General features: G+C 44.8%; 2 protein-coding genes and 1 non-coding gene across 4 annotated transcripts in view; all 3 read left to right on the forward strand.

The window, feature by feature from the left end:
• The first annotated feature begins 1,279 nt into the window (after nucleotides 1–1,279).
• LOC138966880 (regulator of chromosome condensation-like) lies at nucleotides 1,280–12,948 on the forward strand. Of its 2 annotated transcripts, none has more exons than XM_070339263.1 (11): nucleotides 1,280–1,432; nucleotides 2,295–2,429; nucleotides 3,968–4,155; nucleotides 4,543–4,722; nucleotides 5,124–5,268; nucleotides 6,034–6,105; nucleotides 6,648–6,806; nucleotides 7,922–8,035; nucleotides 9,012–9,173; nucleotides 9,857–9,962; nucleotides 10,714–12,948. In XM_070339263.1, the coding sequence occupies exons 2-11, from the start codon at nucleotides 2,306–2,308 to the stop codon at nucleotides 10,796–10,798; spliced, it is 1,335 nt and encodes a 444-aa protein (XP_070195364.1). In that variant the 5' UTR covers nucleotides 1,280–1,432; nucleotides 2,295–2,305; the 3' UTR covers nucleotides 10,799–12,948. The 2 variants fall into 2 exon arrangements, with proteins under 2 accessions (XP_070195364.1, XP_070195365.1); XM_070339264.1 differs by lacking the exon at nucleotides 6,034–6,105 and adding an exon at nucleotides 6,142–6,213.
• Nucleotides 12,949–13,679: 731 nt separating this feature from the next.
• Nucleotides 13,680–25,636, forward strand: part of LOC138966885 (protein EFR3 homolog B-like) — a 44,194-nt gene continuing 32,237 nt past the window's right edge. The window contains exons 1-5 of the mRNA XM_070339272.1: nucleotides 13,680–13,827; nucleotides 15,079–15,158; nucleotides 16,196–16,326; nucleotides 17,376–17,526; nucleotides 25,348–25,472. Coding sequence (XP_070195373.1) covers nucleotides 13,821–13,827; nucleotides 15,079–15,158; nucleotides 16,196–16,326; nucleotides 17,376–17,526; nucleotides 25,348–25,472 — 494 coding nt within the window. The 5' untranslated portion in view covers nucleotides 13,680–13,820. The remainder of the gene's footprint in view (nucleotides 13,828–15,078; nucleotides 15,159–16,195; nucleotides 16,327–17,375; nucleotides 17,527–25,347; nucleotides 25,473–25,636) is intronic.
• On the forward strand, nucleotides 19,087–19,205 carry LOC138967861 (5S ribosomal RNA). The gene has a single exon (XR_011456038.1). It is a non-coding gene; the product is annotated as a 5S ribosomal RNA (ribosomal RNA).

The following is a 25,636-nucleotide window of genomic DNA, read 5'->3' on the forward strand; positions in this document are numbered from 1 at the left end:
AATTGGAATAACTTATTACATTACATTGTTTTGACAGGCACACTAAACGCTTTTAAAAATGACCTGGATAATCACTGGAGATCATACATGCTCTCTGCACATTTCTAAATTAGTTGAGATCATCCTTAGAGACGCGCACTACCCCACAGTTATGTTATGTTTTGTTATGTTATGTTATGTTATGTTATGTTATGCTATGTTATGAAGTATTTTGACAGTACCATGCATGAAGAAAGCTTTTGTACAATTTTGGCAATGACCAGACATCATTTCTGTTGGTTGATGAAAAGGACTCATATTGTGAAAATACAGCCTGGCATTGGAACCTGAGAGTGTGAAGTTCCAATTTATGTTTGAGATTTAATTCATTGTGATACTCTCTGGCAAGACCGCCCCCATCACCATCACTGATCAACCCGGTTTCACGATTTCATCTTTCGCCTGTGTACATATTTCCCACTCGACATATACTCAAGACTGAAATGTTGTTTCCTGGTAAAATTAAGAAGTGAAATTATTTATGGACGAAAAGCATGTCAGTTTCTTGCATGTGAAGAAAATTGGTGGTAAAATTTAATAGATTTCAACCCCAAAATCGAATTCTTCGAAAACGTGTACTGAGTGTTTACGTCCCTTGAGTAAGAAGGAAAACATTTTAGGATGAATCAAATTTCTAAGTTAAATAAAACAAATTGGTTGGACAAATTTGGCCCCATGAATGTAAGCAGAGACATACATACATGTCTCTGATGTAAGGTACACAAGGTCGCTCATCAGTACTATCGAAGGGTGTTTTTTTGTTCAGTGTATAGAGTTTATACTAGATCAACGAGGCCGAGAAGCGAAATATCAACACGGCGAAAGATGAAAACGTCACACCGGCTACGCCAACCTTCCCCCTGCCCCCTTCACCCTTACAGTATTCTCACCAACCCATACTAAGCACACTGTCATTTTGCACTGGGCATCCGGGTTGAAGTTAATAATTTTATACCTCTCATGATTACACATCCTTGTAATAAGCAGATCGTGATCCCAGGGAAGCAAAGACAGCTTCTTCTTCTTTCGTTTAGCTGTCTTTGGCACTCAAAATCTAGCTACTCCATAGTCTAATATCACCAATGCCATTTTATTTTTTTAAGTTGTTGTTTACATCGTTGTCTTTTCTGGTGTTTTTTGTTTTGTTTGTTTTTTTGTTCTGCCGACTTCGGGTGATCCAACGTATTTACTCTAACACAACATTCTGGAGTTGCAGGATCCCTCACAGTCACTGCTTATTACGCTAGTTTCTTTTATTTAGATCACGAAGGACAACTCTTTGCGCATGCGTGGCGCGTCTGCATGTTCTCAAACAGCGCGTGGAGTGAAAGACAGGAGAATCCGGCCTCAGACAAAACTTCCTCAATTAAAACTAGAAAGAATTAACATAGAGGTAAGTGACGGTACTGGTAGATAAGCAATGGTATCAATTTTGCACACGATTTTCACACAGTAAAGCCACGTTTGCTTGTCTGTGTGGAGAGATCAGTCTTCAGACTGTTTTTTTGGTTCGGTGCTTCATTTGGCAAGAACTTGAAGAAGCTTTGACCGAAACTTCGAAAATTCAGACCGGAAAAAGAAGTGACCCAGTCATTGAGTCAGCAGTTTTTAATGTTGTGTGAAGGTAAGTGCCTTCAAAGTTCCGTTTTCCCCAAAAAGTATGACTGCTCATAAAAGAACATCTTTGATGGTACCTGATTTGAAAATAAAGTTGTTTAGGTGTGGACATTTGGATTTTGTTTGAGATTCATCTCTCTCTCTCTCTCTCTCTCTCTCTCTCTCTCTCTCTCTCTCTCCCCCCCCCCCCCCCCCTCTAGCTTTTTGTCATTAAAAATGTGAATCTTGAATCTCTCCCACAAATCAAACATCTGAAAGCATAAGCTCTAAGCATAAACACCCGCCCACCCTGCCGGTAACTTCGTCACCCGTGATGAATCTACCGTGTGACGAACTTACTGGTAGCCTCTTTTGTTTGGCAACTAACAGTCCTCCACTGAGTAGTGGGTCCTGTGGGAAACCTTTCAGTTTCACAGTTTCAGATTTACGGAATTGATGTTTCGTCTTTTGCTACACTCTACATACCATTAGAATTTGGCGGATTGCTTCATTTTCCTCCCTGCCATAACTTTAGTTACCTGGTGAGAATTATATTTATAATTTGTTGTAAGGTCAACAGATCAGAGTTGATTTATAATTATATATATATAAATTCTCTGAAAGTGAAAGAGTGAAGGGAATTTTGCCTGTGGTTTCAGTTACAGGAACCATGCCAGCTAAAGTAGGAAGACCCAAGAACTTGAAGAAGCGCGCCCTTGAGGATGTGTCCATTAGGTCTGGTACAGCAAATGCAGCTGATGGAGCCTCTGCCAAAAAGTTCAAGGCAACTAAGGGTGAGATTTATTCACATTGGTGGACCAGACAAGTATTGTTTCACTTTCAGTTATGGAATTTTTTGGGTCCTACTTTTATTTTAAAAAAAAACACCTCACACACATACAAACACACACTCCAACACCCACACCCCTATAAAAAGAACACCAAACATCATCTGAAGAAACAGAATTTATCATTCAAATACACATTTGCAGGGTGTGTGTTGTGAACCTAATGGGCGGTTCTGGTGAGGTTATGCCCCCTCTTTCTTTCGGCTGGTAACTCACTGGCGCCACCTCTCGGCAAGATCACACGAGAAAGGAAAAAAAACTTGTATTGGTCCCAAATAGCATATCAGTTTGGTAACAGTTTGTGTGTAAGTCGTGCATTAAATTACATATTCTTACTCCAATTCTCATAAATGCAGTGACTTCAATCTCACATGCTAGATGTCGAAAAACTACTCAAATTACCATGTATAGTGTCAGGGATGTTGCCACAAATTCATACCTATAGGACAAATGTTCTGAGCTCTTCAGTATCAATTTGACATTTGACTGCTTTCAGACATTTTAATAGGACATTATAATTTTGTGCAAAACGCAAAATCAAGTGCACACATATCACTATCAGAATATGCACCAACATTGTGTGCGTATGTTTTTACTTTTGTTTCAAAAAAGAAACAAACAAACTAAAAAGCAATCAAAAACGTCAGCACTCTTACTTTGATTGGCACACAAACTGCATGATTTCCTGACAGAGCTTTTTGCTTGACAGATTCGACAAAACAGTTTGCCAGTTTCTCGGTGTCAGCCATAAATACTTAACCTTATTATAAGACCGTTTGTGTGAATTTCCTGCTGTAAGTGACGAAACTTCACTTTTCCGTGATTGTGGAGGTTTCAGCGGCGACACTCATTGGCACTGTTATTTTCCAGAATGATGCTACTAGTCGTGTAACACATGATACCGTTGAAACGCCAAACGTGTTCAGCTTTTGCTGTTCTTTGGTAGGCTTTTTTTCTTTTTCGTTGGCATAATTCAGTGCCATGCGCTTCATCTCTAACCGAAAGGAAATTAAAGCAGACGCGAGATTTAGTCAGTTGGAGTTGTCTCCCGTAAGGTTACTCCTTACTTTAGTGTGCTGTAGACAGGTGTACGCAAACGGTTCGGAAAACGCAAGATCTGCACTGCACAACTTCAGTGCACCTGTATGCTAGTGCGCTCAGTCGCTTTTTGAAGATTTCTATCATGAAAGAAAAGTTATCAAATAACGCGCTGTCCGAAGGAATGGAGTTCTTATCGGACAATGACCGCGCTCAGTTGAAAACGATAGGACATTTGACCACCATGTGGTAATGTGAATCGGACATTTGAGCCTTTTAATCGGTCTATGTCCGATGTCGACGTCTAACGACATCCCTGTATTGTAATGCAGACATTTTGTGGGGGATGGTAACCACATAAGTGCTATTGCTAACTTTGAACATGAAATGCATTCAGCAAGTAACCATTGTAAGCTTAGTAAACTTATCCTTTCTGCATATTTCAGTGACCCACCGTTCCCATGGCAAGGCAGAAGGAGTGGTGCTGGCGTGCGGTGAGGGTGACGTGGGACAGTTGGGGCTGGGACCTGATGTGATGGAGAGAATGCGGGCTGGTTTTGTTCGTATCCCTGACCCGATCATACAGATCTGTGCTGGGGGCATGCACACTGTCTGTCTCACCAACAAGGGACAGGTGTGTGTCAGATGCTTTATTGTTTCTTGTTTGGAGAAAGCTTGAACTGTTGTATGAAACTGTCTAATTAGGAAGTATAGATAGTGAAGGTTCGTCATTCTGAAGAATACACAAACTATCTTAGTAAGGAAAAAGTTATGTTGCTGTCAGTGGTTGTTTTGATGCCATATTCATTTCGGCTTTGAGGGAAAATATGAGTCTATTTAGCTCTGAAAAAATCTGCAGTTTCTAAGCCTGTTTTGGGGAATCCAAATGTGCTATCTCTCTCCCCAATAAAGACACCTGAATTGACATTTGCTTAAGTTAAGGTGTGGTAAGTTGATTGACCAATTGCAAATCTTTCATCACAGAAACAGTCAACGTAATGTCATCATTTTTCTGCTGCAGCTGTACACGTTTGGCTGCAATGATGAGGGCGCCCTGGGTCGAGACACATCTGAGGAGGGAACAGAGACGGAGCCAGCATTGGTAGAAGGACTGGAGAAAATCATCCAGGTGACTGCTGGGGACAGTCACACTGCAGCTTTATCTGAAGATGGCAGAGTCTTTGCTTTTGGAAATTTCAGGGTAGGTTATTGGTTTGTTTAGTGTCTTCAATCTTTGTAAAGCCTAACATCTTAAAAATTGGAGGTTGCACTATGTGCTCTTCCTTGTATTGCTTGTAACTCTAAAATTATACATGCCCATTTGCATACAATTTACTACAGACGAAACTACGAGGATTGTTTTAAATGTTCGTAACCTACAAATTGACACACATTTGCACTGCCTCTTATCAGGTAATAACATGCGAAGTATCATGTATGTTGTCATTACAGCCATGACGTCATCAGCAATCAAAAAGGTCAACTTGCAGTAAGCAGTACAGTAACGTACAGAATGGCAATGTTTGCATGTGGATCCGTAAGTACACATTCGAAATGTCTTTCTTTGTCCTTTTCCTCACTAACTTACCATGAATTTTACAGGATGCAAATGGTTCCATGGGATTGACAAAGAAGGGCATTCAGAAAACACCTATTGAAGTGCTGCCTGATGCCGTGGTGGTGAAGATTGCTTCTGGCAGTGACCACATTTGCTGCCTTACAGAAAATAGCGAGCTTTTTACTCTGGGTAAGAGACCTGACCTTTTGTGTTGCTCTCCTGAAGTCATAAAAAGTTGCTACTTTGTGTTTCATTTTAGTTATTTTACTTTTTTCTTTGGCTGATAAAAAAAAAAAGGTTGTTACTGCTCTGATATGCAAAGATTTTGTGCAGACATTCAAATTTGTTTGGATCAGACTCGTTGTTGCATTTAGTAACAGAAAAAAAAACTATAGCTTATGTTAGTTCAACTGGTACTTACTGTATTTGTATGTGTCGTGTAAGCAGCTGTGGTCCTGGTCTGGTTACTTAGCATGTTAATCAGAGTTAGTTAGGCCAACAAAAAAAATAGGTGTGGTTAAGGTAACATAGCCAAAAAAAATATGGTAGGAAGGTAGGCAATCACTTTTTTTTTTTTTTTTTTTCTGATGTGTACAAATTAAACCTACTTGACAGGGAAATAAGTGTGCGACTCGAGCGCTTTCGCTTTCATTGCGTTTTCTGCACTCGTTTTCTTGGGTTTTTTTTTTTTTTTGACAAATGTAATAAAAAGTTATAGGGTCGGCCTCTAAAAATAGGGTAGGTCGGGTTACCGTAACCACACCTATTTTTTTTTGAGGCCTTATCAATCGTAATTCCTAGAGCCACAACTATTCCTTGATTTAATGCAGCATGTGTCATACATTTATTTAGCTGCAATAGCCATTGTAGTCAGTTGTGGACCTGAAAGCAGAGAAGACAGCAATTACTCCACAGGACCATGATTTTATTTGTGAGCACATTGTCATTTTTCAGGATGTGCGGAGCAAGGTCAGCTTGGCAGAGTGGCAGAATGTTTCTCAACTCGTGGCGGTCGTCTGGGCTTAGGTCAGTGGTGAAAAACATTAATCTTTCAATTTTCAGGTTGTGCCGAACAAGGTCAGTTGGGCCGAGTGGCTGAGTGCTTCTCCACACGGGGAGGACGTCACGGTTTAGGTCGGTGAGCCCTTAGGCTTTTACAGGGTTGAAGTTGATTTGGGAGTTCTGTTTTGTGTTTATTTGAGTGGGCTGGTTAGCAAAGAGATCAACCCACTTTGATTTTAATAGGTGCAATTCTGTCTTTAATTCTTAAGTTCACATGTGTGTATCTTGATCACTAAAATTTTGTTTTGCTGATCTGCATTTAAAACATAAGCCTTCTTCCGCACACTTCTTTTGAAAAGTTTATTCTCCAGCATTTGCAAATCAGATCTTCCAATACATTAATTTGGAACGGTCTAGAAATTATTTGATATTGTTGAATTTTTTTGGACAAAACTTAAAAGTGACACACATTTTTAGTGATAGATAAAAATGTATCTTAGACTTTGAAGAAAGAATGCAATTTTTGTTACTGGCAATCATTTAAATTTTTCTTTTTTTCGTTTCAGATACCATTCTGAACGCAAGCATGGTGCGATGCAGGAAATACAAAACACGTAGACTAGCCAAGTTTTCTGATGTTTGGACTGGCCAGTACATGACCTTTGCTCAGGAAAAAGACACTGGTGACATCTACTCATGGGGTCTGAACAACTACTATCAACTGGGTCAGTATTCTCTCTGGTTGAAAAATTGGTACTTGTTCTGATGTCATTCTTATGAAGGGTAGGCCAAATAGAAATGGCTTGTAGAAACCGGCTGGCAGCTCAAGGACTGGGTGGCCGAGTGGTAACGCACTTGCGCTCGGAAGCGAGAGGTTGCGAGTTCGACCCTGGGTCAGGGCGTTAGCAATTTTCTCCCCCTTTCCTAACCTAGGTGGTGGGTTCAAGTGCTAGTCTTTCGGATGAGACGAAAAACCGAGGTCCCTTCGTGTACACTACATTGGGGTGTGCACGTTAAAGATCCCACGATTGACAAAAGGGTCTTTCCTGGCAAAATTGTATAGGCATAGATAAAAATGTCCACCAAAATACCCGTGTGACTTGGAATAATAGGCCGTGAAAAGTAGGATATGCGCCGAAATGGCTGCGATCTGCTGGCCGATGTGAATGCGTGATGTATTGTGTAAATAAAATCCATCTCACACGGCATAAATAAATCCCTGCGCCTTGAATATGTGCGCGATATAAATTGCATAAATAAAAAAATAAATCCCTGCGCTTAGAACTGTACCTACGGAATACGCGCGATATAAGCCTCATATTGATTGATTGATTGATTGATTAATTCTGGTGAAATGCAAAACAAGTCTCAAAGCCATGCAAACACTGCACATGCATAAACTTCCGTTGTCTGCAAAAATGATGTCGTGTTCTAGTCATTGACACAAGAATGAGGCTCCTAAATCCAGTTTGGAAAACCTTTTCATCGCTGACCGATGGCTGACAAGTTCAGTTTTTGAGATTTGGCCATCCCAGTTATTTAAAGTTTACTTTCAGAGTTTGTGTGACAAGGGTGTTTTGTACAGTCCCTCCTGGCTAGACCTTTGTCACTTTTTGGACTTTTTCTCTCTCTCTCTGATGGAAGGATTGGTGTAGCTAAGTTCATACGCTGATAACATCTTTGGCTGCCAGTTTTAGTTCCTGATAACCATCATGTGATTAAAGTAGATTGGAGGACGGGGTTTCAGCATTTTTATATTGGATCTTCTTCTTTCTTTTAGCTTGTGGGGTTTCTCTTACCAAGTGTATTGTTGGCATTGACATTTATTTTTTTCTTAAAGGTTTTGGGGACATTGAGAACCGATTTATACCAGAGCGAGTGCAGTCCTTTGCAGGGCGTCAGTGGCAGATCCTCAGCGGTGGGCAGCATCACACAGTTGCCATGGATTCTGAAGGTAAGGCTTTTTCCTTTTGCATATGGGGGATCATACATATTTGGCAATGTGAAATGGATGACTTCCGAAAATAACTTGTCGTTTTTGTATGGCCTGTTGAAGAGTTGTCGCACAAGAAGATGAGGTAAACTTGACCTAAATCAAATATATTTCTGAGTGGAAGTCACCAGTGGAGACACTGTTGTCGCGCTAGTGTTTTACACACCACACATTTCTATAACCAGATTTTATCATTTTCAGAATAATAATAATAATAATAAATGAGCATTTATATAGCGCAACATCATAACTTTACAATTATGCTCTTTGCGCTTGAATTCTTCATTCTCTCAAATCTCCAAGGATCTTGTTTCAACCCAGCAATTATGACACAACTACCGTACTTTCCGGGTCATAAGGCGCGACTTTTTTCCTCGAGTTCGACCCCTGCGTCTTGTATAACGAAGCACCTAATCCGTGTGTATGAAATACGAAAAAAATCAAAGAGACCGCTTGAGTACCAGTCAAACAACTTGTGATAATGCATGTTTCAGCTACTAGGTACTGCCCTGCCTTTGATCTGGCCGCACACACAGATTTCCACTCTGTTAAACTCGGTCACTGACCCCGATGCAGGAAGTGTTTCCTCTCTCAGATATGACAGGGGAACCACCTCTCGGTAACCGGGTAAACAAGTAATTCCATGTATAATCAATCTCAGATAAGAATATGGACCCCCTTCATATTAAAGTTAGGATTCCTGGGACCCTTTAGTTGTGGCGTCCGTGGAGAGCCCTGGGTCCATGCTGCTGCCCCCTTACCTCACCTAACACCTTTGTACAACATTTTTTATTTCACTGGTTGAAACCTCCTTAACCTCTTCACACCTTTTCAAGAAAGGTCAAGAAAGATTAGTACATGTAACTGCTTTCGGTGTAGTTTTGCTAGATGTGCTTGCCCAGAGAAAAAAATAATTCCAAAATATAACAATTTGCAGGAAAAGTGTACACCTTGGGTCGAGCAGACTATGGGCGTCTGGGACTAGGGGAGGACATCAAGACAGAGGTAACAGAGCCTACGTTAGTCGCTGCTCTTCAGTCCGAGACCTGTGTGGACATTGCTGCCGGTGGATGCGTATCATTTGCCCTCACAAATACAGGTAGGTACTCTATAATTGATCAATAAATATCTCAGGATATTTTTCAAGCTACGGTGGCGCCGCCCTTTAAGACCCTGCTTTTCTGACTCTGTTCTGTTTACCCACATTTGTAAGACTTCCTCCTTTTTAAGCTATTGCAAAATGTTGAAAGGGGGTTTCCACTGTACTTACATTCTCAGACAGAAAGCATTATTTGATTAGGTATCAATGAAGTAAAGATTACAGAGTTCAGCATCATGACTTGTGTTCGCATTTATGTCAAGCTTTATGAGCTTGCAAAATCAAGGCGTTGCTGGCAGCCACGTTCATTTGAATCACTTGAGGAGAAAAGGTTACACTTAGGTTATGATCAACAGAATAAATAAAAAGTTTGGGGATGTCAAAACAAAAGAGGTAGAAAGATGACAAAGGATTTTTCTAGTTTTGTATTCACGAATGGCAGTGATAGTTTAACAAACTAAAACTTTGTGGTGCAGCATAAGAGGTACATTTTTTCTTTTCTTTTTTTGTCGATGAGAGGTACATCTAATAAGATGTGAAAGCATCAAGACCCGATTTTCTCAGATGTTAGGTCTTGAAATGGGTGTTCCACTGCAGTAATAATTCTTGTCCAGTGGGCTTACATGACTACAGCACCACAAGAGCTTCCAGAGAGGATATTAATGCTTTCAAATTGGTTGCAGGCAAGATTTACGCTTGGGGTATGGGGACTTCCAAACAGCTTGGAATCGGAACGGAGGATGATGCCTGGACTCCAACGCAGGTTTCAGGAAAACAGTTTGAAACCAGGTGAGATATGCTTGGCATTTTATTATGTTTGCTTTCCCTCCCACTGTCTTTGCTGGATCCACTCCTAGTTCTTGGGTAGTTAATGTTGCTCAAGTGACAGACAACTTAGCACAATTTACATGACTGTTCTGTAACGCTTGGGAAATTTGGAATTGGATTGAGCTCATCCCTCTTTCTCTCTCTCTAACGGGCGGGGATGTAGCTCAGTTGGTAGCGCGCTGGATTTGTATCCAGTTGGCCGCTGTCAGCGTGAGTTCGTCCCCACGTTCGGCGAGAGATTTATCTCTCAGAGTCAACTTTGTGTGCAGACTCTCCTCGGTGTCCGAACACCCCCGTGTGTACACGCAAGCACAAGACCAAGTGCGCACGAAAAAGATCCTGTAATCCATGTCAGAGTTCGGTGGGTTATAGAAACACGAAAATACCCAACATGCTTCCTCCGAAAGCGGCGTATGGCTGCCTAAATGGCGGAGTAAAAACGGTCATACACGTAAAAGCCGTGGGAGTTTCAGCCCATGAACGAACAAACAAACAAACAAATCCCTCTTTCTTTGTTTTTTCTCTCAAATTGCTCAATAGTTATATTTTACTTGAGGGCAAGGTGTACAATGTGTGTGCATGCTTATTAGGACATTCTGCAACCCTTATTAAGTAAGGATGCAGGGTTTTTTTCTTTCTTTTTTTCTTTCCTTTTTTTTTTTAACTTTATTTTTTTCCTCGCTCACCTGTGTAAATATGATTTGTGTTGCAGGCGTGGAGTGATGGTGGATTCTGGTGGCCAACACACAGTTTTCCTGGCCAAGGATGTTGAACCTGTCAACGGCAACGGACACTGACCCCTTCCTGTCATGCAGCTTATCTTGTTTTAGCCACCGATTAACCTTTGCAGCTTGACAAAAACTTTGAACCAATTGTCTTTGTGGAAAAACCACTCTAAAGCTCAGGGAACTGAATATTGCAGCATTGATGTTTAGTGGGTGATATTAGTTCTGTGGCCCCAGGCCAGCATAGTTAGGAACTTGGCATAGGTAGTTTGTATTGCTTGATCCTGGCTTGCTGCATAGAAATAGACTGTCCAACAAATTGAGTCCTACTTCAGCAGAACTTGTAAAAAGGCATGTGTGGTGCCTTTTGCTCAAATGTGTTTGGTGTGATGGAAAATATCAGAATTGTTCGTAATGCACGTTTTTGTGATGGGATGAAAATTCTGGGGTTCATTTCTTCTTCTTCTTCTTCTTCTACGTTCCCGGCCATACATCTAGATGTCCAGTCCAGTGTTGAGTGCAAATCCCGCAGTCAGCCGCAGTGATGCCGCTGTCCGATTCATTTAAATATGGATGGTCATTTGATAAAACACTGAGTTTGCACAGCATTTCGTACTGCAGCTTCAGGGAGTTATAGTGTTGTCTCGGCTCATTCTGCTCACGCATATTACCATCATTTACGCAATAGCTTTCTGTTGACATCTCTAGGATGGCACACACACACAAAGTTTAACATGACCTGTATCTTTAAGAACAAGAAAGGTTAGTTTTTGTAACGTTAGCTGTCTGTCTATCTTCTTCTTCTGCGTTCGTGGGCTGAAACTCCCATGTACACTCGTGTTTTTTGCACGAGTGGAATTTTACGTGTATGACCGTTTTTTACCCCGCCATTTAGGCAGCCATACGCCGTTTTCGGAGGAAGCATGCTGGGTATTTTCGTGTTTCTATAACCCACCGAACTCTGACATGGATTACAGGATCTTTTTCGTGCGCACTTGGTCTTGTGCTTGCGTGTACACACGGGGGTGTTCGGACACCGAGGAGAGTCTGCACACAAAGTTGACTCTGAGAAATAAATCTCTCGCCGAACGTGGGGACGAACTCACGCTGACAGCGGCCAACTGGATACAAATCCAGCGCGCTACCGACTGAGCAACATCCCCGCCCGTCTATCTGTTTTGGATTATTTAACGTGTCCTTAAGCCTAGTTTTTTTTAAATCATCTGACTGCTGACAACATGTATGAACAGAAAAGGATGATATTCTTTGCAAAATCCCTCAGTCAAGCAAGCTCGTAGGTGATGGTATGTACATTCTCATGCTGGAACCCTGTATCTTGTTCATTTTCAGACGACACTTGTTCTGGAAACATTTTAGATGTGCTAAAGAACTAGCTGATGATACTTCGTTTATTTATTGCTGTGTGCTTTTATGTTCAAAATGTTTGTGTCTGCTCTGGTAGCGGATCATATCACCCTCTTTGTAAAGTAGACTGTGTCAAACTTCTTTTTATTTGATTTTGTCATTTCTTATGTGCACAGTTCTCTTTTGCTTGTAGCAACGATGCTTTCTTGTGCTAATCAGTGAAGACTAATTTGAATGGACATCTCTAGCTGAGTATTGGGAATCTCTTCAAGTGCTAAACTCTATTTTGTTTTAATGAAATGGAAAAACCTTGTTCTTTTATCCCTTGCTATTTTAATGAATAGTTCTAATTGAGGATTGAGAAGGGGTTTAATGTGTCCAGCTAATTTTACCATATCTTCCACAGCAATATTTTTTTATTTCAGTTTTGTGCAAGAATTTGCTCTGCAGATTTTTAATGCTTGTCTTAACATGTTTGGGTTTGAAAATCATTCCTAAACACTATGAAAGAATGCGTCTATGCATTTTTTTTCTGTTTTTGCCCTGTTTACATTTTTGTTTTAATCAATGGATGTATGATATGAGGTGATGTATGATTTTGATCATTTTGTGGTGCTCCTGATGCGAAAAAAAACAGAGAAAAAAAGATGACGACCTTTGAATGGATTGGTTAAAATACTGCATGCTTGATTATGTCATGAATCAGAGTATTTGTTTCAATGTCTGTATGAAGTTTTGTCAATGGTTCAGCGTGAAATAATTTGTTGGTTTGCATGCTTCTTAAAATAACCCTGCCATAAGGTATGTGTGAATCTGTACCGGTAAACTTCAAAATAAATAAGGAAAGAGAGCATCAATTTGTGTTTCATGTTTCTGCTGAATAAAAGTTATATTTGTGTGTGTGTGTGTGTGTGAACAAAAAAAAATATAGCTACAGTAAAGCAGATCTTTGATAAATACATGTACAAAGTAATTTTTACTTGATGCACCTTGCTTACTTCTCAACAACAAACAAATTCATGGAACCCGCAACACCACAAATATTGCAGCATAAGTACTTTACTATACCCAACCGTCTCTGCAGAAATATGTTAAATATCTGTAATAAAACGTGATGCAGTCTGATGCCAAACTTGTTACAAGATACTATTTTTGTTTTTATATAAGATGTGGAATGCTTTACTTGCTGGTAAGTATAGTCTAGACCTGAGGATAACATGCTGACATACACTGTTTTTTTAGTCACGCATTCAGTCGCTGATCGGAAATGAGGCTCTTTTCTTTTCCTTCCCAACGCCCCCCCCCCCCCCCCCCCCCCCCCCCTTGCATCTGCATGGTGCTTTCTAAACTTCCAACTATCTGAAACTACATCCTGTTTCACGGAAGACACGTATACACACGCTTCATTGAAGAATAAAAAGCTCATCGACAGCCTGCCTGTCATAGGCTGTGCAATCAAAAGCAAATAAACTGACAACACATTTTATTGCGCGAGAGCAAAGGATGCCAAAAACCTGACACGAAATCCAATCCACGCCCACTTTTTAGCAGGTCAAGGGGAACAACTCCAGTCGATCACACACACAGAAAGATTGTGTGGTTGTAAAAGATGGCTTCTGCATGATGAAGAGAGCGAAGCAAACCTGACATTTCGAGCTCTACTGCGGATACGCACTTGAAATACAGTGTTGATATCTGGTTCCTGACTGCCAGGGTGACATAGGGCAATATGTCGGGTAAGCGCTTTCGTCCCATTACTTGATTTTGCCGAGATCTTCTATTTTTACACATCGATCAATACTTTTGACAGTAGCTGAAAGTGCCAAGGGGTTCTAACAAGTAACAGTAACATTGGGAGCTGCGATCGGATGAATTCTTCACTGTAACCTGCCACCTAGGATTACTGTTGTAACAATCAAGCCGAATGTACACACACACAAATATCCCTGTGGGTATGAGTTGAGAAGAGGAACTAGACTAACATTAACACAGTTTGCGGTATCAATGCTAGTATTGCAGACTGGCTGTTGTTACAGTACTTCTGGATAAGACAACTGCGTTTGTTGCCTTTTAGGCTTGCAGGAATCGAATTATCCTTTTTGTTCCCCATGGACATCTACAACAATATTCCCCTCTTCACAACCTCACCTGTGGGCAATGAAATATATTACACAGTGCAATCAATATGAGGCTTATATCGCGCGTATTCCGAGGGTACAGTTCTAAGCGCAGGGATTTATTTTTTTTTTTTTTATTGTATGCAATTTATATCGCGCACATATTCAAGGCGCAAGGATTTATTTATGCCGTGTGAGATGGAATTTTTTGTACACAATACATCACGCATTCACATCGGCCAGCAGATAGCAGCCATTTCGGCGCATATCCTACTTTTCACGGCCTATTATTCCAAGTCACACGGGTATTTTGGTGGACATTTTTATCTATGCCTATACAATTTTGCCAGGAAAGACCCTTTTGTCAATCGTGGGATCTTTAACGTGCACACCCCAATGTAGTGTACACGAAGGGACCTCGGTTTTTCGTCTCATCCGAAAGACTAGCACTTGAACCCACCACCTAGGTTAGGAAAGGGGGAGAAAATTGCTAACGCCCTGACCCAGGGTCGAACTCGCAACCTCTCGCTTCCGAGCGCAAGTGCGTTACCACTCGGCCACCCAGTCCACGCATATTTCACAATTCAATATATATATAATATAATCTATCAATCGTTATAGTTTCTTAAAAGTAAGATAATCTAGGAGTGTATCTGCAGGAATCTTTTCCTTGAAACATTATTTTGGAGGAATAATACATGCTGTGAAAACATTCATCAGATCATGGCTTTGCTACTTATTGAAAAACAAAAATAACTGAATGCAGTGTATCTTATAATTTATATATAAATTGAGGAGGATTTCTGCAGATCTTTCATTGAAATTCTACAACATATAAGGTTTAATTTGCTTCATCATTTTGTCTTCCAGGTGGTTGCTGCGGCTGTGTGGCTGCGCTGAAGCCACGCTATAAGCGTTTGGTGGACAACATTTTTCCAGCAAATCCTCAGGTAAGCACTTTTTTCTTGTTTTTTTTCAAGGCAACATGTACCTCCAACTTTTTTACCATTACTATCAATTCACCTCTTAGTTTTTACCTTCCATCATCATCCTCTTTGCCATCAACTCCTCATGCCCACTGCAGAGCTCTACCTATCAAATACATTGTATCATCCCTTTTCATTTGTGTATGCAACAACTGTCAAAACCTACACAAATATAATTTTAAGGGAAACTGTTAAACTTAAAGGAAGATTCCTTCTCTTTATGTAAGCAATCATCTCCACAATCCACAGATTTGTCCAGGACTTAATTTGTACACGAATAAGAACATCCTACATCTAGTACATGCCAACAATCATCAACCTAGCTGCTACCTGTGCAGGACAGGGATTTTGTACTCAATAAATTTTGTTTGTGACACCTATGTCAATCTGCTAAATTAATTCAGCAACACAATTCCTACTATGCACAGACTGCAGCCATGCTTTTGATTGTGGGTGTGTTTACCAGCGTTGATGACACGGTCTCTAAGTTTATTTAGTTCTTTTTGTTTAAATACAACTTGAGGCATTGATTGTATTGTGAAAGGTTTTTGGTTTATCAAGGTGTGAATTGTGCCAGATGTTGCATTAGTCCTTTCATTTTGCAAAAGTTTAGCATTGAACTTACTTCTGACGCTGAAAATATGGGCTGTAGTGTTTGTGTACGCATGTGTAGGTTAGTGTTCAGCATGTGATTTTTACATACATTTACAGTTTTCAATACATTTCAAAGCGCCCGTGGAACATACATTTACAGTTTTCAATACATTTCAAAGCGCCCGTGGAAATTTTTTAATTTCTTTTTTTTGTGGTCAAAATCAGCACTGAAAGGAAAGTATAAACAACACCTCTGCTCATTATAACTTATAAGTCATTTCAGTCAAAATGAAGATTTCAGAATCCCATGTCAGAGTGCTGAATGTTTTGATTTTAATTTTACCTTGTTGTATCTGTTTTGTTTTAAAATGATAAACTATTTTCTGTCACTTTTTTTTCATGAACAGGATGGTCTGGTGAAGAACAACATGGAGAAGTTGACGTTCTATGCTCTGTCTTCACGACCTGAAAAACTGGACAGAATTGGACAGTACTTAGAGCAGAAGCTGACAGCCGACATCAATAGACACAGATTTGAGTCAGTATTTTCTTTACTTGTAATGGTTAAAGGAGGAATGAAAGACATGTTTATTTACATCAGCAAAATAAGATTACAGATTTTCAGGGGGTGTTGTTTGGTGTGGGCAGCCAGAAAAACATATATTTCTGATCAATGCAAACATTGGTAAAACCAGATCGAATGCCAAAAACTTGCATGGTAATTTGTGCATATTTGTCAAAGAAACAATATTTTAGCATCATTCGTGGTAGCTTGGATAAGAGTTTACTTTCTTCAAATCTAAAAAATAAAGTCTGTCAAGTGTTCTGTTAAATCCTATTGTACCCAGGTAGTGTCAGTATGTGAGCTGTATATATGAGATTAAAAAATTCTAAGATTTGCAAATTGGGATGTATTTAACATCTAAAATCGTTACACAAAATTGAGAAATCAGTCTTCCACTTTTAATTGCGTTAGTATTGATCAAGTACTCCTAGAACCATGAATAGATATTGATTAGTCATTGCTAATTGATGCCTAAGCTGTTGGTCAGAAGCATTGTGCAAGTTCTATTCATCAAGGTCAAATGCATCTGTTAACATACTGACCTACTTTGGTGATGTGATTTTGATTGTTCTGTCACGTCTGTTTGTGCATACTTCACAAGGCCAGACAGGTGCATCTTCTTTTGTAAAGACAACTTCCTCCAAAAGTTCAGCACTTGCAAAGGGACAACTTTTGCCCAGATAATAATGTATCATGTGGTTTTTTTATGCCAAGAAGAATATAATATGTCAGTATGTTTTTCAGAGCATAGTTAGAAATACAGTATTTTCTTGTTTTAAAATGAAGATTTTTTTGAGCAGGAATAAAATAATTATTTCTATTGTGTCAGCTGTATGACCTGTTCATATTAACACTAACAGAGGTAAAACATTTGTGTACTGATGTACATGTGACGTTATATATATATACATGATATTAATAATATTACGTACAATTTTTTAAATATTTGTGTACGAGGACCCTCAGTGTACACTTTATTTCAAACACTGTTACATGTAATTACTTGCATTTCGTGCATGCAGGTTTGTCTTTATTGCAATGGAAGCGCTGGACCAGCTCTTGGTCTCCTGCCATGCTCACTCCCTCAACCTGTTTGTGGAGAGCTACCTCAAGATGGTGCAGAAACTCTTGGAGTGCCAGGAACCGGACCTACAAATCACAGCTACAAATTCCGTAAGCAAAGTTAATTTTCAGTGTGTGTGAAACTCACAGCTACAAATTCCGTAAGCAAAGTCAATTTTCATTGTGTGTGTGTGTGTGTGTGTGTGTGTGTGTGAGAAGGATTGGCAGACAGTTAAGTTCATTACTGAACTTGGGGGAGCAGAATTGCTGGAAGAGGGTGAGAGGGGGTGTGAGTGATTGGTGGGGTGGGATTTGTGGGTGGTGAGTTTGAAAAAAAAGAGGGTCTTATCTTTCTTAACCTGTGGAGAGCCACCTCAAGGAGAGCCACTCTTGGGAGTTCTGGGAGCCAGACATGTAAATCACTGCTACAAATTCTGCAAGTTGTGTTACTTCCTCAGATTCCCTAAGGTAAGGTAATACATGTATCTCGGATTGTGGGAACAGAATTAGAAGAAAGCGTGAGAGGATTTTGAGGTGTGCAAATACTTGGTTGGACGGTTTGTGCAAGGGTGACAGAAAGACGGGTGTCAGATCTCTCAACCTGTTTGTGGAGAGGTGTCTCAAAGTCCAGAAACTCTTGGAGTTCCAAGAACCAAACCTACAAATCGATGTCACAAAAGAGTCAATATAACACTTACCTCGACAGTACTATTCTTGCACATTATCTATTATAGGCCGAAAAAATTGGACAAAACGCTGAGTGGGTACAATTATCTCCCATAACCATGCGCCACCGTGGATCCCAAGCACTGTCCGAGTGCTTCCCCCTTACAGGATGTAGGTGGCGCGTCCTCTTTCTTTTTTCGCGCGTGTCAGACCGGCTGTGTTTCTGCTACGCTCCCGGATTATTTTGGACTAAGAGGCTCCTTTTCTGTGTGGACTATCACCTGTTGGATTATTGTGTGTTATTCCACTTCTGGCTTGAGGCTACGTTGTGTTTCCTTCAACTTGTGCCTCCGTTTTTGTGTGGCGGACTCGGCGTGCCTCCCGTCCTACTTCGTGGTGACCGGTCGTCTGCTTCTCGTTTCGCCGCATTCACTTGAGTATTGACCTAAATTTTCTTTGAATTTTGTTAATTCTCGGTCTTTAAGGGTACGTACAGGGCGAGGTAGGATGTCTCGTCCTGTTTTGGGCTCTGGTTCTACGGAACCAGAGTCTGCCGGGGGCAACCCTTCTCCGGGCGCCCAGCGTCATGTTTTACGCACGGAGAAGGGGATCTTTCGGCGCTCCGACTCTCCCTCCCCAAACGCTTTGCGTTTGCGGCGAGGGAGGGCGGAGAAAGCCTGTTTGAGCAAGCTCAATGCGAGCTTGCTCAAACAGACTGGGCTTGAGCCTGGGACTTCGGGCGGGGCTGCGCCGTCGAAGGTTCGGGGAAGGTCGAGGGGAAAGAAAAAGCTTCTTTCTCCTTCTCCTTCAGTGGAACAGGCTTCCCCCCCTTCGACGCCGTTGTCCGGCCCTCAGTCTCAGGCTTCAGCTCCTCCCGGTTTCAAGCCTGGGGGGAAGGTTTCCTTCTCCCCCCTGGCTCGAATCCGGGGGCAGGTCGATTCCCAACCCTCTTTGGGGGTTGGTGAATCCGATCTAGGGGCTACTGGAGAGACTCAGGTTTTGACAGCCAACGGCCATACCACGTTGAAAACACCGGTTCTCGTCCGACCACCGAAGTTAAGCAACGTCGGGCCCGGTTAGTACTTGGATGGGTGACCGCCTGGGAACACCGGGTGCAGTTGGCATTAAAATCTTTCTTTTTCCGGTGCCTCTCCTGTGCCCTCCTCGGTGGAAACCGCTGTGGAAGCCAGGAGGGACACGGGTCCTCCTCTGAACTCCCTCGCTGGGTCGTCTGCTGCTGTTTTGACAGTAGTTTCGGCCTCCTGGGGGGGGAGATCGGAGGAGATGACGGGGTCTCTGAATTCCCTCCCCGCTGGGGTTGGGATGCGAATTGACCCCGTTCAGGGCGGTCCTGTGGGGGCAGGGGTTTCAGGCTTCGTGCCTACGACCACTGCTACTACGGTTCCCTCTGACGTCCGTGTGACTGGTGGCTGTCCCTCTTGAAACGCTCCGGCCGACTAGTTACTGGACGTGGAGGTGTTCGACAGAACGTGGTACTTCTGTCGAATGGTCAGGGCGACGGGAACATTGTTTCTGTTGCTCAGACCGACACCTCCGACCGGACCGTCTTGACCCCACGCCATTCCTTAGCGTCTGGTGTTCGGGTGACGGATGGTCCGGACCAAGGGTCCGGAACGTTCCAGGCTTACGGGTCGGGATCGAACCGGACCCACGGGTCCCGACTGGACTTGACCTCCGGGTTTGGTCCGGACGGGACCCATGGTACGGGACCGTACGTGCGGGACAGTACCTCTGGCCCTTGCCGGACCCCCCGGACCTACGGGTCCGGATGGTACGGTACGGGACCAGTGTTTCGGTCGGGACCGGACCACCCGACCACCTCTGTTGGTCTGGGTGGTCTGGCACCGAACCGGAACACACCGGACCTACGGGTCCGGAGGGTACGGTACCGGACCAGTGGTCCGGTCGGGACCGGACCACTCGACCAACTCTGTTGGTCCGGGTGGTCTGGCACCGAACCGGACCATGCCGGACCTACGGGTCCGGATGGTACGGTATGTCCACGTCCGGACCGAGCCACCCGAACACTTCTGTGGGTACGGATGGTTCGGTACCGAACGGGAACGGGACCTCCGGATGGTACGGGACCGGACCGATTCTACGGGTTCGGATGGTCCGGTACCGGACCACCCGACCACCTCTGTTGGTCCGGATGGTCTGTCACCGAACCGGACCATACCGGACCTACGGGTCCGGATGGTACGGTAGGTCCACGTCCGGACCGAACACTTCAGTGGGTACGGATGGTTCGGTGCCGTACGGGACCTCCGGATGGTATGGGACCGGACCACAGGACCGGAACACCGGACCACCCTACCGGATCGGTCCGGACCACCCGACCACCTCTGTTGGTCCGGATGGTCTGGCACCGAACCGGACCTACGGGTCCGGATGGTACGGTATGTCCACGTCCGGACCGAGCCACCCGAACACTTCTGTGGGTACGGGTGGTTCGGTGCCGAACGGGACCTCCGGATGGTGCGGGACCGGACCGGACCTACGGGTCCGGATGGTCCGGTGCTGGACCGGTGGTCCGGTCCGGACCGGACCACCCGACCACCTCTGTTGGTCCGGATGGTCTGGCACCGAACCGGACCATACCGGACTTACGGGTCCGGATGGTACGGTGTGTCCGTACCGAACGGGACCTCCGGATGGTGCGGGACCGGACCGGAACACCAGACCGGAACACCGGACCACCCTACCGGACCGGTCCGGACCACCCGACCACCTCTGTTGGTCCGGATGGTCTGGCACCGAACCGGACCTACGGGTCCGGATGGTACGGTACGTCCACGCCCGGACCGAACCACCCGAACACTTCTGTGCGTAGGATGGTTCGGTGCCGAACAGGACCTCCGGATGGTACCGGACCTACGGGTCCGGACCTACGGGTCCGGATGGTCCGGTGCGGGACCACCCGACCACTTCTGTTGGTCTGGATGGTCTGGCACCGAACCGGACCATACCGGACCACCGGACCTACGGGTCCGGATGGTACGGTATGTCCACGTCCGGACCTAACCACCCGAACACTTCTGTGGGTACGATGGTTCGGTGCTGAACGGGACCTCCGGATGGTACGGCACCGGACCGGACCACCCTACCGGACCGGATCGGCACCCCCGACCGGACCGGACCATTTCTTTTCTGATCAGACCCGATGGGTTCCTGTTCAGTCTATAAATGGCGGGGGTTCGTTGGCTGGGCTGACCCAACAGTCGCAGGGTTGTTGTTTTTCTCCCCCTTCGGCTGCTGGAGACGTTTCGTCTTTGGGGCAGGGGTCTTCGCGGCCTCTTGCTTCTGTGGGCGTTTCTTCACAGCCTGCTTCATCGCTTTCGGCTCTTCCCCCTCAAGCTCCCTACACTCCTGCTTTTGAGGAGTTGTCGGGAAGTGAAGAGGAGAGTGAGTCGGAGGACGATAGGGAGGAGGATCAGGGTCGCCCTGAGGTTAACACTGAACCTCTACCCTTGCCGGTTTCTGATGGAACTTCCGAAGCTATGCTTCGTACTTTCCAACAGTACATGACAGACATCACGCGGCGTCTTGACGTCACGGATGCCTCTCTTAAGCGTCTGTCGTCTAGTGTTGACACACAGGACGTGGACCCGGGGTCTGAGGACGAGAGGCAGGAGGCTCGTCCTCGCACAGCTAGAAGGACGTTTGAACAGTTTCAGGACGTCCTTCCCTGAGACGCCCTCTCGTCCTTTGAGTCCGCTTCGGCCCGGGCGCGGGAGGCTCACGCCGCGTCTGCCGGCGGCTCGTTTTATGAACGATCCGGCCGCCGGCAATTCGCGTTCCACCCTAGTCTAAGTGCCACGGTGGAAGCGGCAGCACATCGCCTGAGGAGTACAGATTCACGTGCAAACGCGACCTATGTTCCTCGGGAGGACGCGGGTTCAGTGCCATGCTTTCCTTCGGGAGGCGCACCTCCACTGTTTCCTCGTGTCCAATCTGTTTCGTCCCTCCCTTTTCCCTTTGACTCTCGAACTCTCCCTTTCCAGACTTCGAGTGTTTAGGGTGGGGCTGACGGTGATGTGTTCGTTGGGGAGGTGCCTTCGGTCAAGAAGGTGGAACTGAGCTCTGCTTCGTTCCACAATCTTGAGGCCACCGTTTCTTCCACAGTCGAGGCCCAATCACAGGCCTTGACATGGATGAGCACGCTGTCCACACTGTTGGACCCTCCCAATCGGGCAGAGTCCGATTCCACTCGGGTCCTTGACACGGTTCGAGTGGATCGGGCTTTGCATGCCGTGCGATCGTGCGTGACGTCTGCGGCAGAATTGGCCATTGGAACACGGGTCCACTTTATTGGCCCTGTTCCGTGATCATTTTCTGCCTACTTCTTTAGTGCCTCCGGATATGAGGAAGAGTCTGAGGAACACGTTTCCTCAGCCTTCTTCCCTCTTTCATCCGGACACTGTTCGTTCTGTGGTGGAGTCCACACGCCAGAGGAACACTGATTCTCTGATGGTTGGCCTCGCTGCTTCGGCGACGGCGGCGGGGAGTAAGAGAAGTGCTACAGTCACCTCCAGCTCCCAGCCTCAGAAGAAGAAGAAGAAGCCAGTTTCACTGCCTCCTTCTTCCTCCTCTTAGACGCCTGTTGCGTTCCCAAGCAAGACGAAGGGTGCTCAGACAGGTAAGGGGAAGCAGCACCACCAGGGGGGGTGGTCGCAAGCCTGCGCCTGCCCGCCAGCAGAATTTTCAGTGAGTCCCGGCCCTACGTTGACGCCCCCTCAAGTTGCCCCTCTTTCGTCCGGCGGTTCCCTTTTTTCGGGCCCGCGGCATGTGGGGCAGACTGGTCTCCAACCAGTTTTTCTTGAGGGTGGTGTGGTCGGGGTTTTCTCTACCGCTGTCGTCACAACCTCCATTGTCCGCTCTACCTTGGACGTTCCCCCCTCCTCGAGAGCCTGCCAGATGGCAGGCTCTTCAGGACGAGGTGAACTCGTTGGTCGAGAAGAAGGCGGTCTACCCCCTTTCTCAGCCTTCTCTGGGGTTCTGCTCCCGCCTGTTCACCGTCCCCAAAAAGGACGGCCGGTTCAGGCCGGTGTTGGACCTCTCCACCTTGAACTTGTACCTTCACAGGTGCAAGTTCAAGATGGAAACCCCTTCGTCGGTCCGGTTGGCCATCCGGCCAAACGATTGGGCCATGTCTGGGACCTCCAGGATGCTTACTTCCACATCCTGGTGGCCCCGGGGTACCGACATCTGCTCCGGTTCGTTTGGGAGGGCACGGTGTTCGAGTTTCGGGCCCTCCCATTCGGCCTGTCCTTGGCCCCTCTGATTTTCAACGGGGACAACAACACCACATGCTTAGCTTACCTTCGCCACCAGGGGGGCACCAATTCTCGGTCCCTCTCCCTGTTGGCGGAGGAGATTCTGCTCTGGTGCCAGACCAATCAGGTCCGGATGTCAGTCCAGTTCGTTCCGGGGAAACTGAACGCCCTGGCCGACATTCTCAGTCGGGGCGATCAGGTTCTCTCCACAGAATGGACCATCGCTCACAACGTTCTACAGCGTCTGTGGGCAAGGTGGGACCGTCCTCTGATCGATCTGTTCGTAACTCGATTCAGCGCTCGGCTTCCCAGGTACGTCAGCCCCTTTCGAGACATGAATGCGTTCCACTTGGACGCATTCACTCTCTTGTGGAGGCTCCTCGATGCTTACGCCTATCCCCCGACATCTCTGATTCCGAGGGTGCTGGCAAAATATCTGCAGGAACGACCAAGACTGATTTTGGTCGCGCCTTACTGGCCAACAGCTCCGTGGTTTCCAGATCTTCGCGGTCTCACCCACGTAGACCCTCTACCTCTGGATCTGGACGGGGGAGGTCTGCTCCAGCCTCGATCATGCCTCCCTCATCCACGTCCAGAGAGTCTGTGCTTGACCGCATGGCTCTTGTGCGCTCCAAACTGCTTGCACTAGGATTGCACAAGAGTTCAGTAGAGTTTTCCTTGAACGCTAAGAGGCGATCAACTAATCAGCTCTACGACTTACGCTGGAGAGCTTGGGCCACCTTCGCCTTGTCCAAGGGGATAAAGCCGCTTTATCCCTCAACACAGGACTTGGCCAACTTCCTGGTGGAAGTGTATCAAAAGAAGAGTCTTTCTTCTAAGACTCTTCTTGGATACAGATCTGCCATCGCTTCCACGATTGCGGCCGCTACTGGTCGCAGAACTGAACACTTGATCAGGTCCTCCCTCATCGCTAATGTCCTTTCGGGTATTAGCAATGCAGCGGTGTCTAAACCTCGGGTTTCATTTCCCAAGGGGGATGTCTTTCTGGTCCTCAAACTCCTGCGTAGCAATGAGTTTGAACCCCTGGCAGGCATCAGTATCAAGTTGCTGATTTTTAAGACTAATTGTTCCTCATCGCTTTAGCCACTTGCCGTAGACTCAGTGGTATTCAAGCTTTGAGTGGCCTGGACTTTGACATTGAGTTCACCACACAGCAGTGGTTGCTAGCATGGTCACGTCAGTCTAAGGTATGTTTCTTGGGTATATTTTCTTTTACGGTAGTACTGTTCGAAAATTGCCTGGGTATCTTAATCCTTGGATTTAAGTGATTTTGATTAAGGAGTTTAATACTCTACATATCACCCTCACACCACTCTGGTATTCTGTGCAAGAATAGTACTGTCGAGGTAAGTGTTATATTGACTGTAAGGCTTCTTTTTAAGCCTACTGTCTATATGATACTTACCGAGACAGTACTATTAGAGTTTCCCTCCCGCCTCCCCTCTTGATATGTTATGGGCTTTTTGAGGGTCTGCAGCTCATAAAGAAAGAGGACGCGCCACCTACATCCTGTAAGGGGGAAGCACTCGGACAGTGCTTGGGATCCACGGTGGCGCATGGTTATGGGAGATAATTGTACCCACTCAGCGTTTTGTCCAATTTTTTCGGCCTATAATAGATAATGTGCAAGAATAGTACTGTCTCGGTAAGTATCATATAGACAGTAGGCTTAAAAAGAAGCCTTACATTAAGTTTAAATTACTGTATCTAACTTGATCTGGGTTGTTGCAGCAGTATTTACAGAAGTCGTGCAAACAGGGGAAAGGATGTTTTTTTGTTTTTTTTAATGGGGGCGGGGGGTGTCTGTCTGTCATTTTTGTGGATATTTAAAATTGTCGCAACTGCCACCGCCAAATGACTTTCCTTGGTTTGTGTGAGTCCAGTGTGTGTCTTTGTCTCTGTTTCTTTATTTTCATTTTCTACATCACATTTTGTTATTTCATTTCAGTTTGTGAAGTTTTCCAACATTGAGGAAGATGCTCCATCCTACCACCGGCGCTATGACTTCTTCGTGTCCAAGTTCAGTTCCATGTGTCATTCTGGGGAACAGTTTGGCAAAGAAATGAAGCAAAAGTGAGTGCCAGTACAAATGACTTTAAAAAAAAAGGTCTTCTTGTTCTCTTTGTTCGTTTTCTTTCTTTCCGTCTGTTTCCTCTTTTTTCAGTCTTTCTGTTCTTTCCTCTCTCTCTCTCTCTCTCTCTCTCTCTCTCTCTCTCTCTCTCTCTCTCTCTCTCTCT

The sequence above is a fragment of the Littorina saxatilis genome, linkage group LG5, assembly GCF_037325665.1.
Source record: "Littorina saxatilis isolate snail1 linkage group LG5, US_GU_Lsax_2.0, whole genome shotgun sequence".
NCBI lineage: Eukaryota > Metazoa > Mollusca > Gastropoda > Littorinimorpha > Littorinidae > Littorina > Littorina saxatilis.

Excerpts from the sequence above, each read along its gene's own strand:
- LOC138966880 (XM_070339263.1), top strand. The coding sequence starts at position 2,306 with ATGCCAGCTAAAGTAGGAAGACCCAAGAACTTGAAGAAGCGCGCCCTT. Across the intron at positions 4,156-4,542 it reads GTCTCACCAACAAGGGACAG|CTGTACACGTTTGGCTGCAA; the intron begins GTGTGTGTCAGA and ends TTTCTGCTGCAG. Across the intron at positions 9,963-10,713 it reads GGAAAACAGTTTGAAACCAG|GCGTGGAGTGATGGTGGATT; the intron begins GTGAGATATGCT and ends TTTGTGTTGCAG.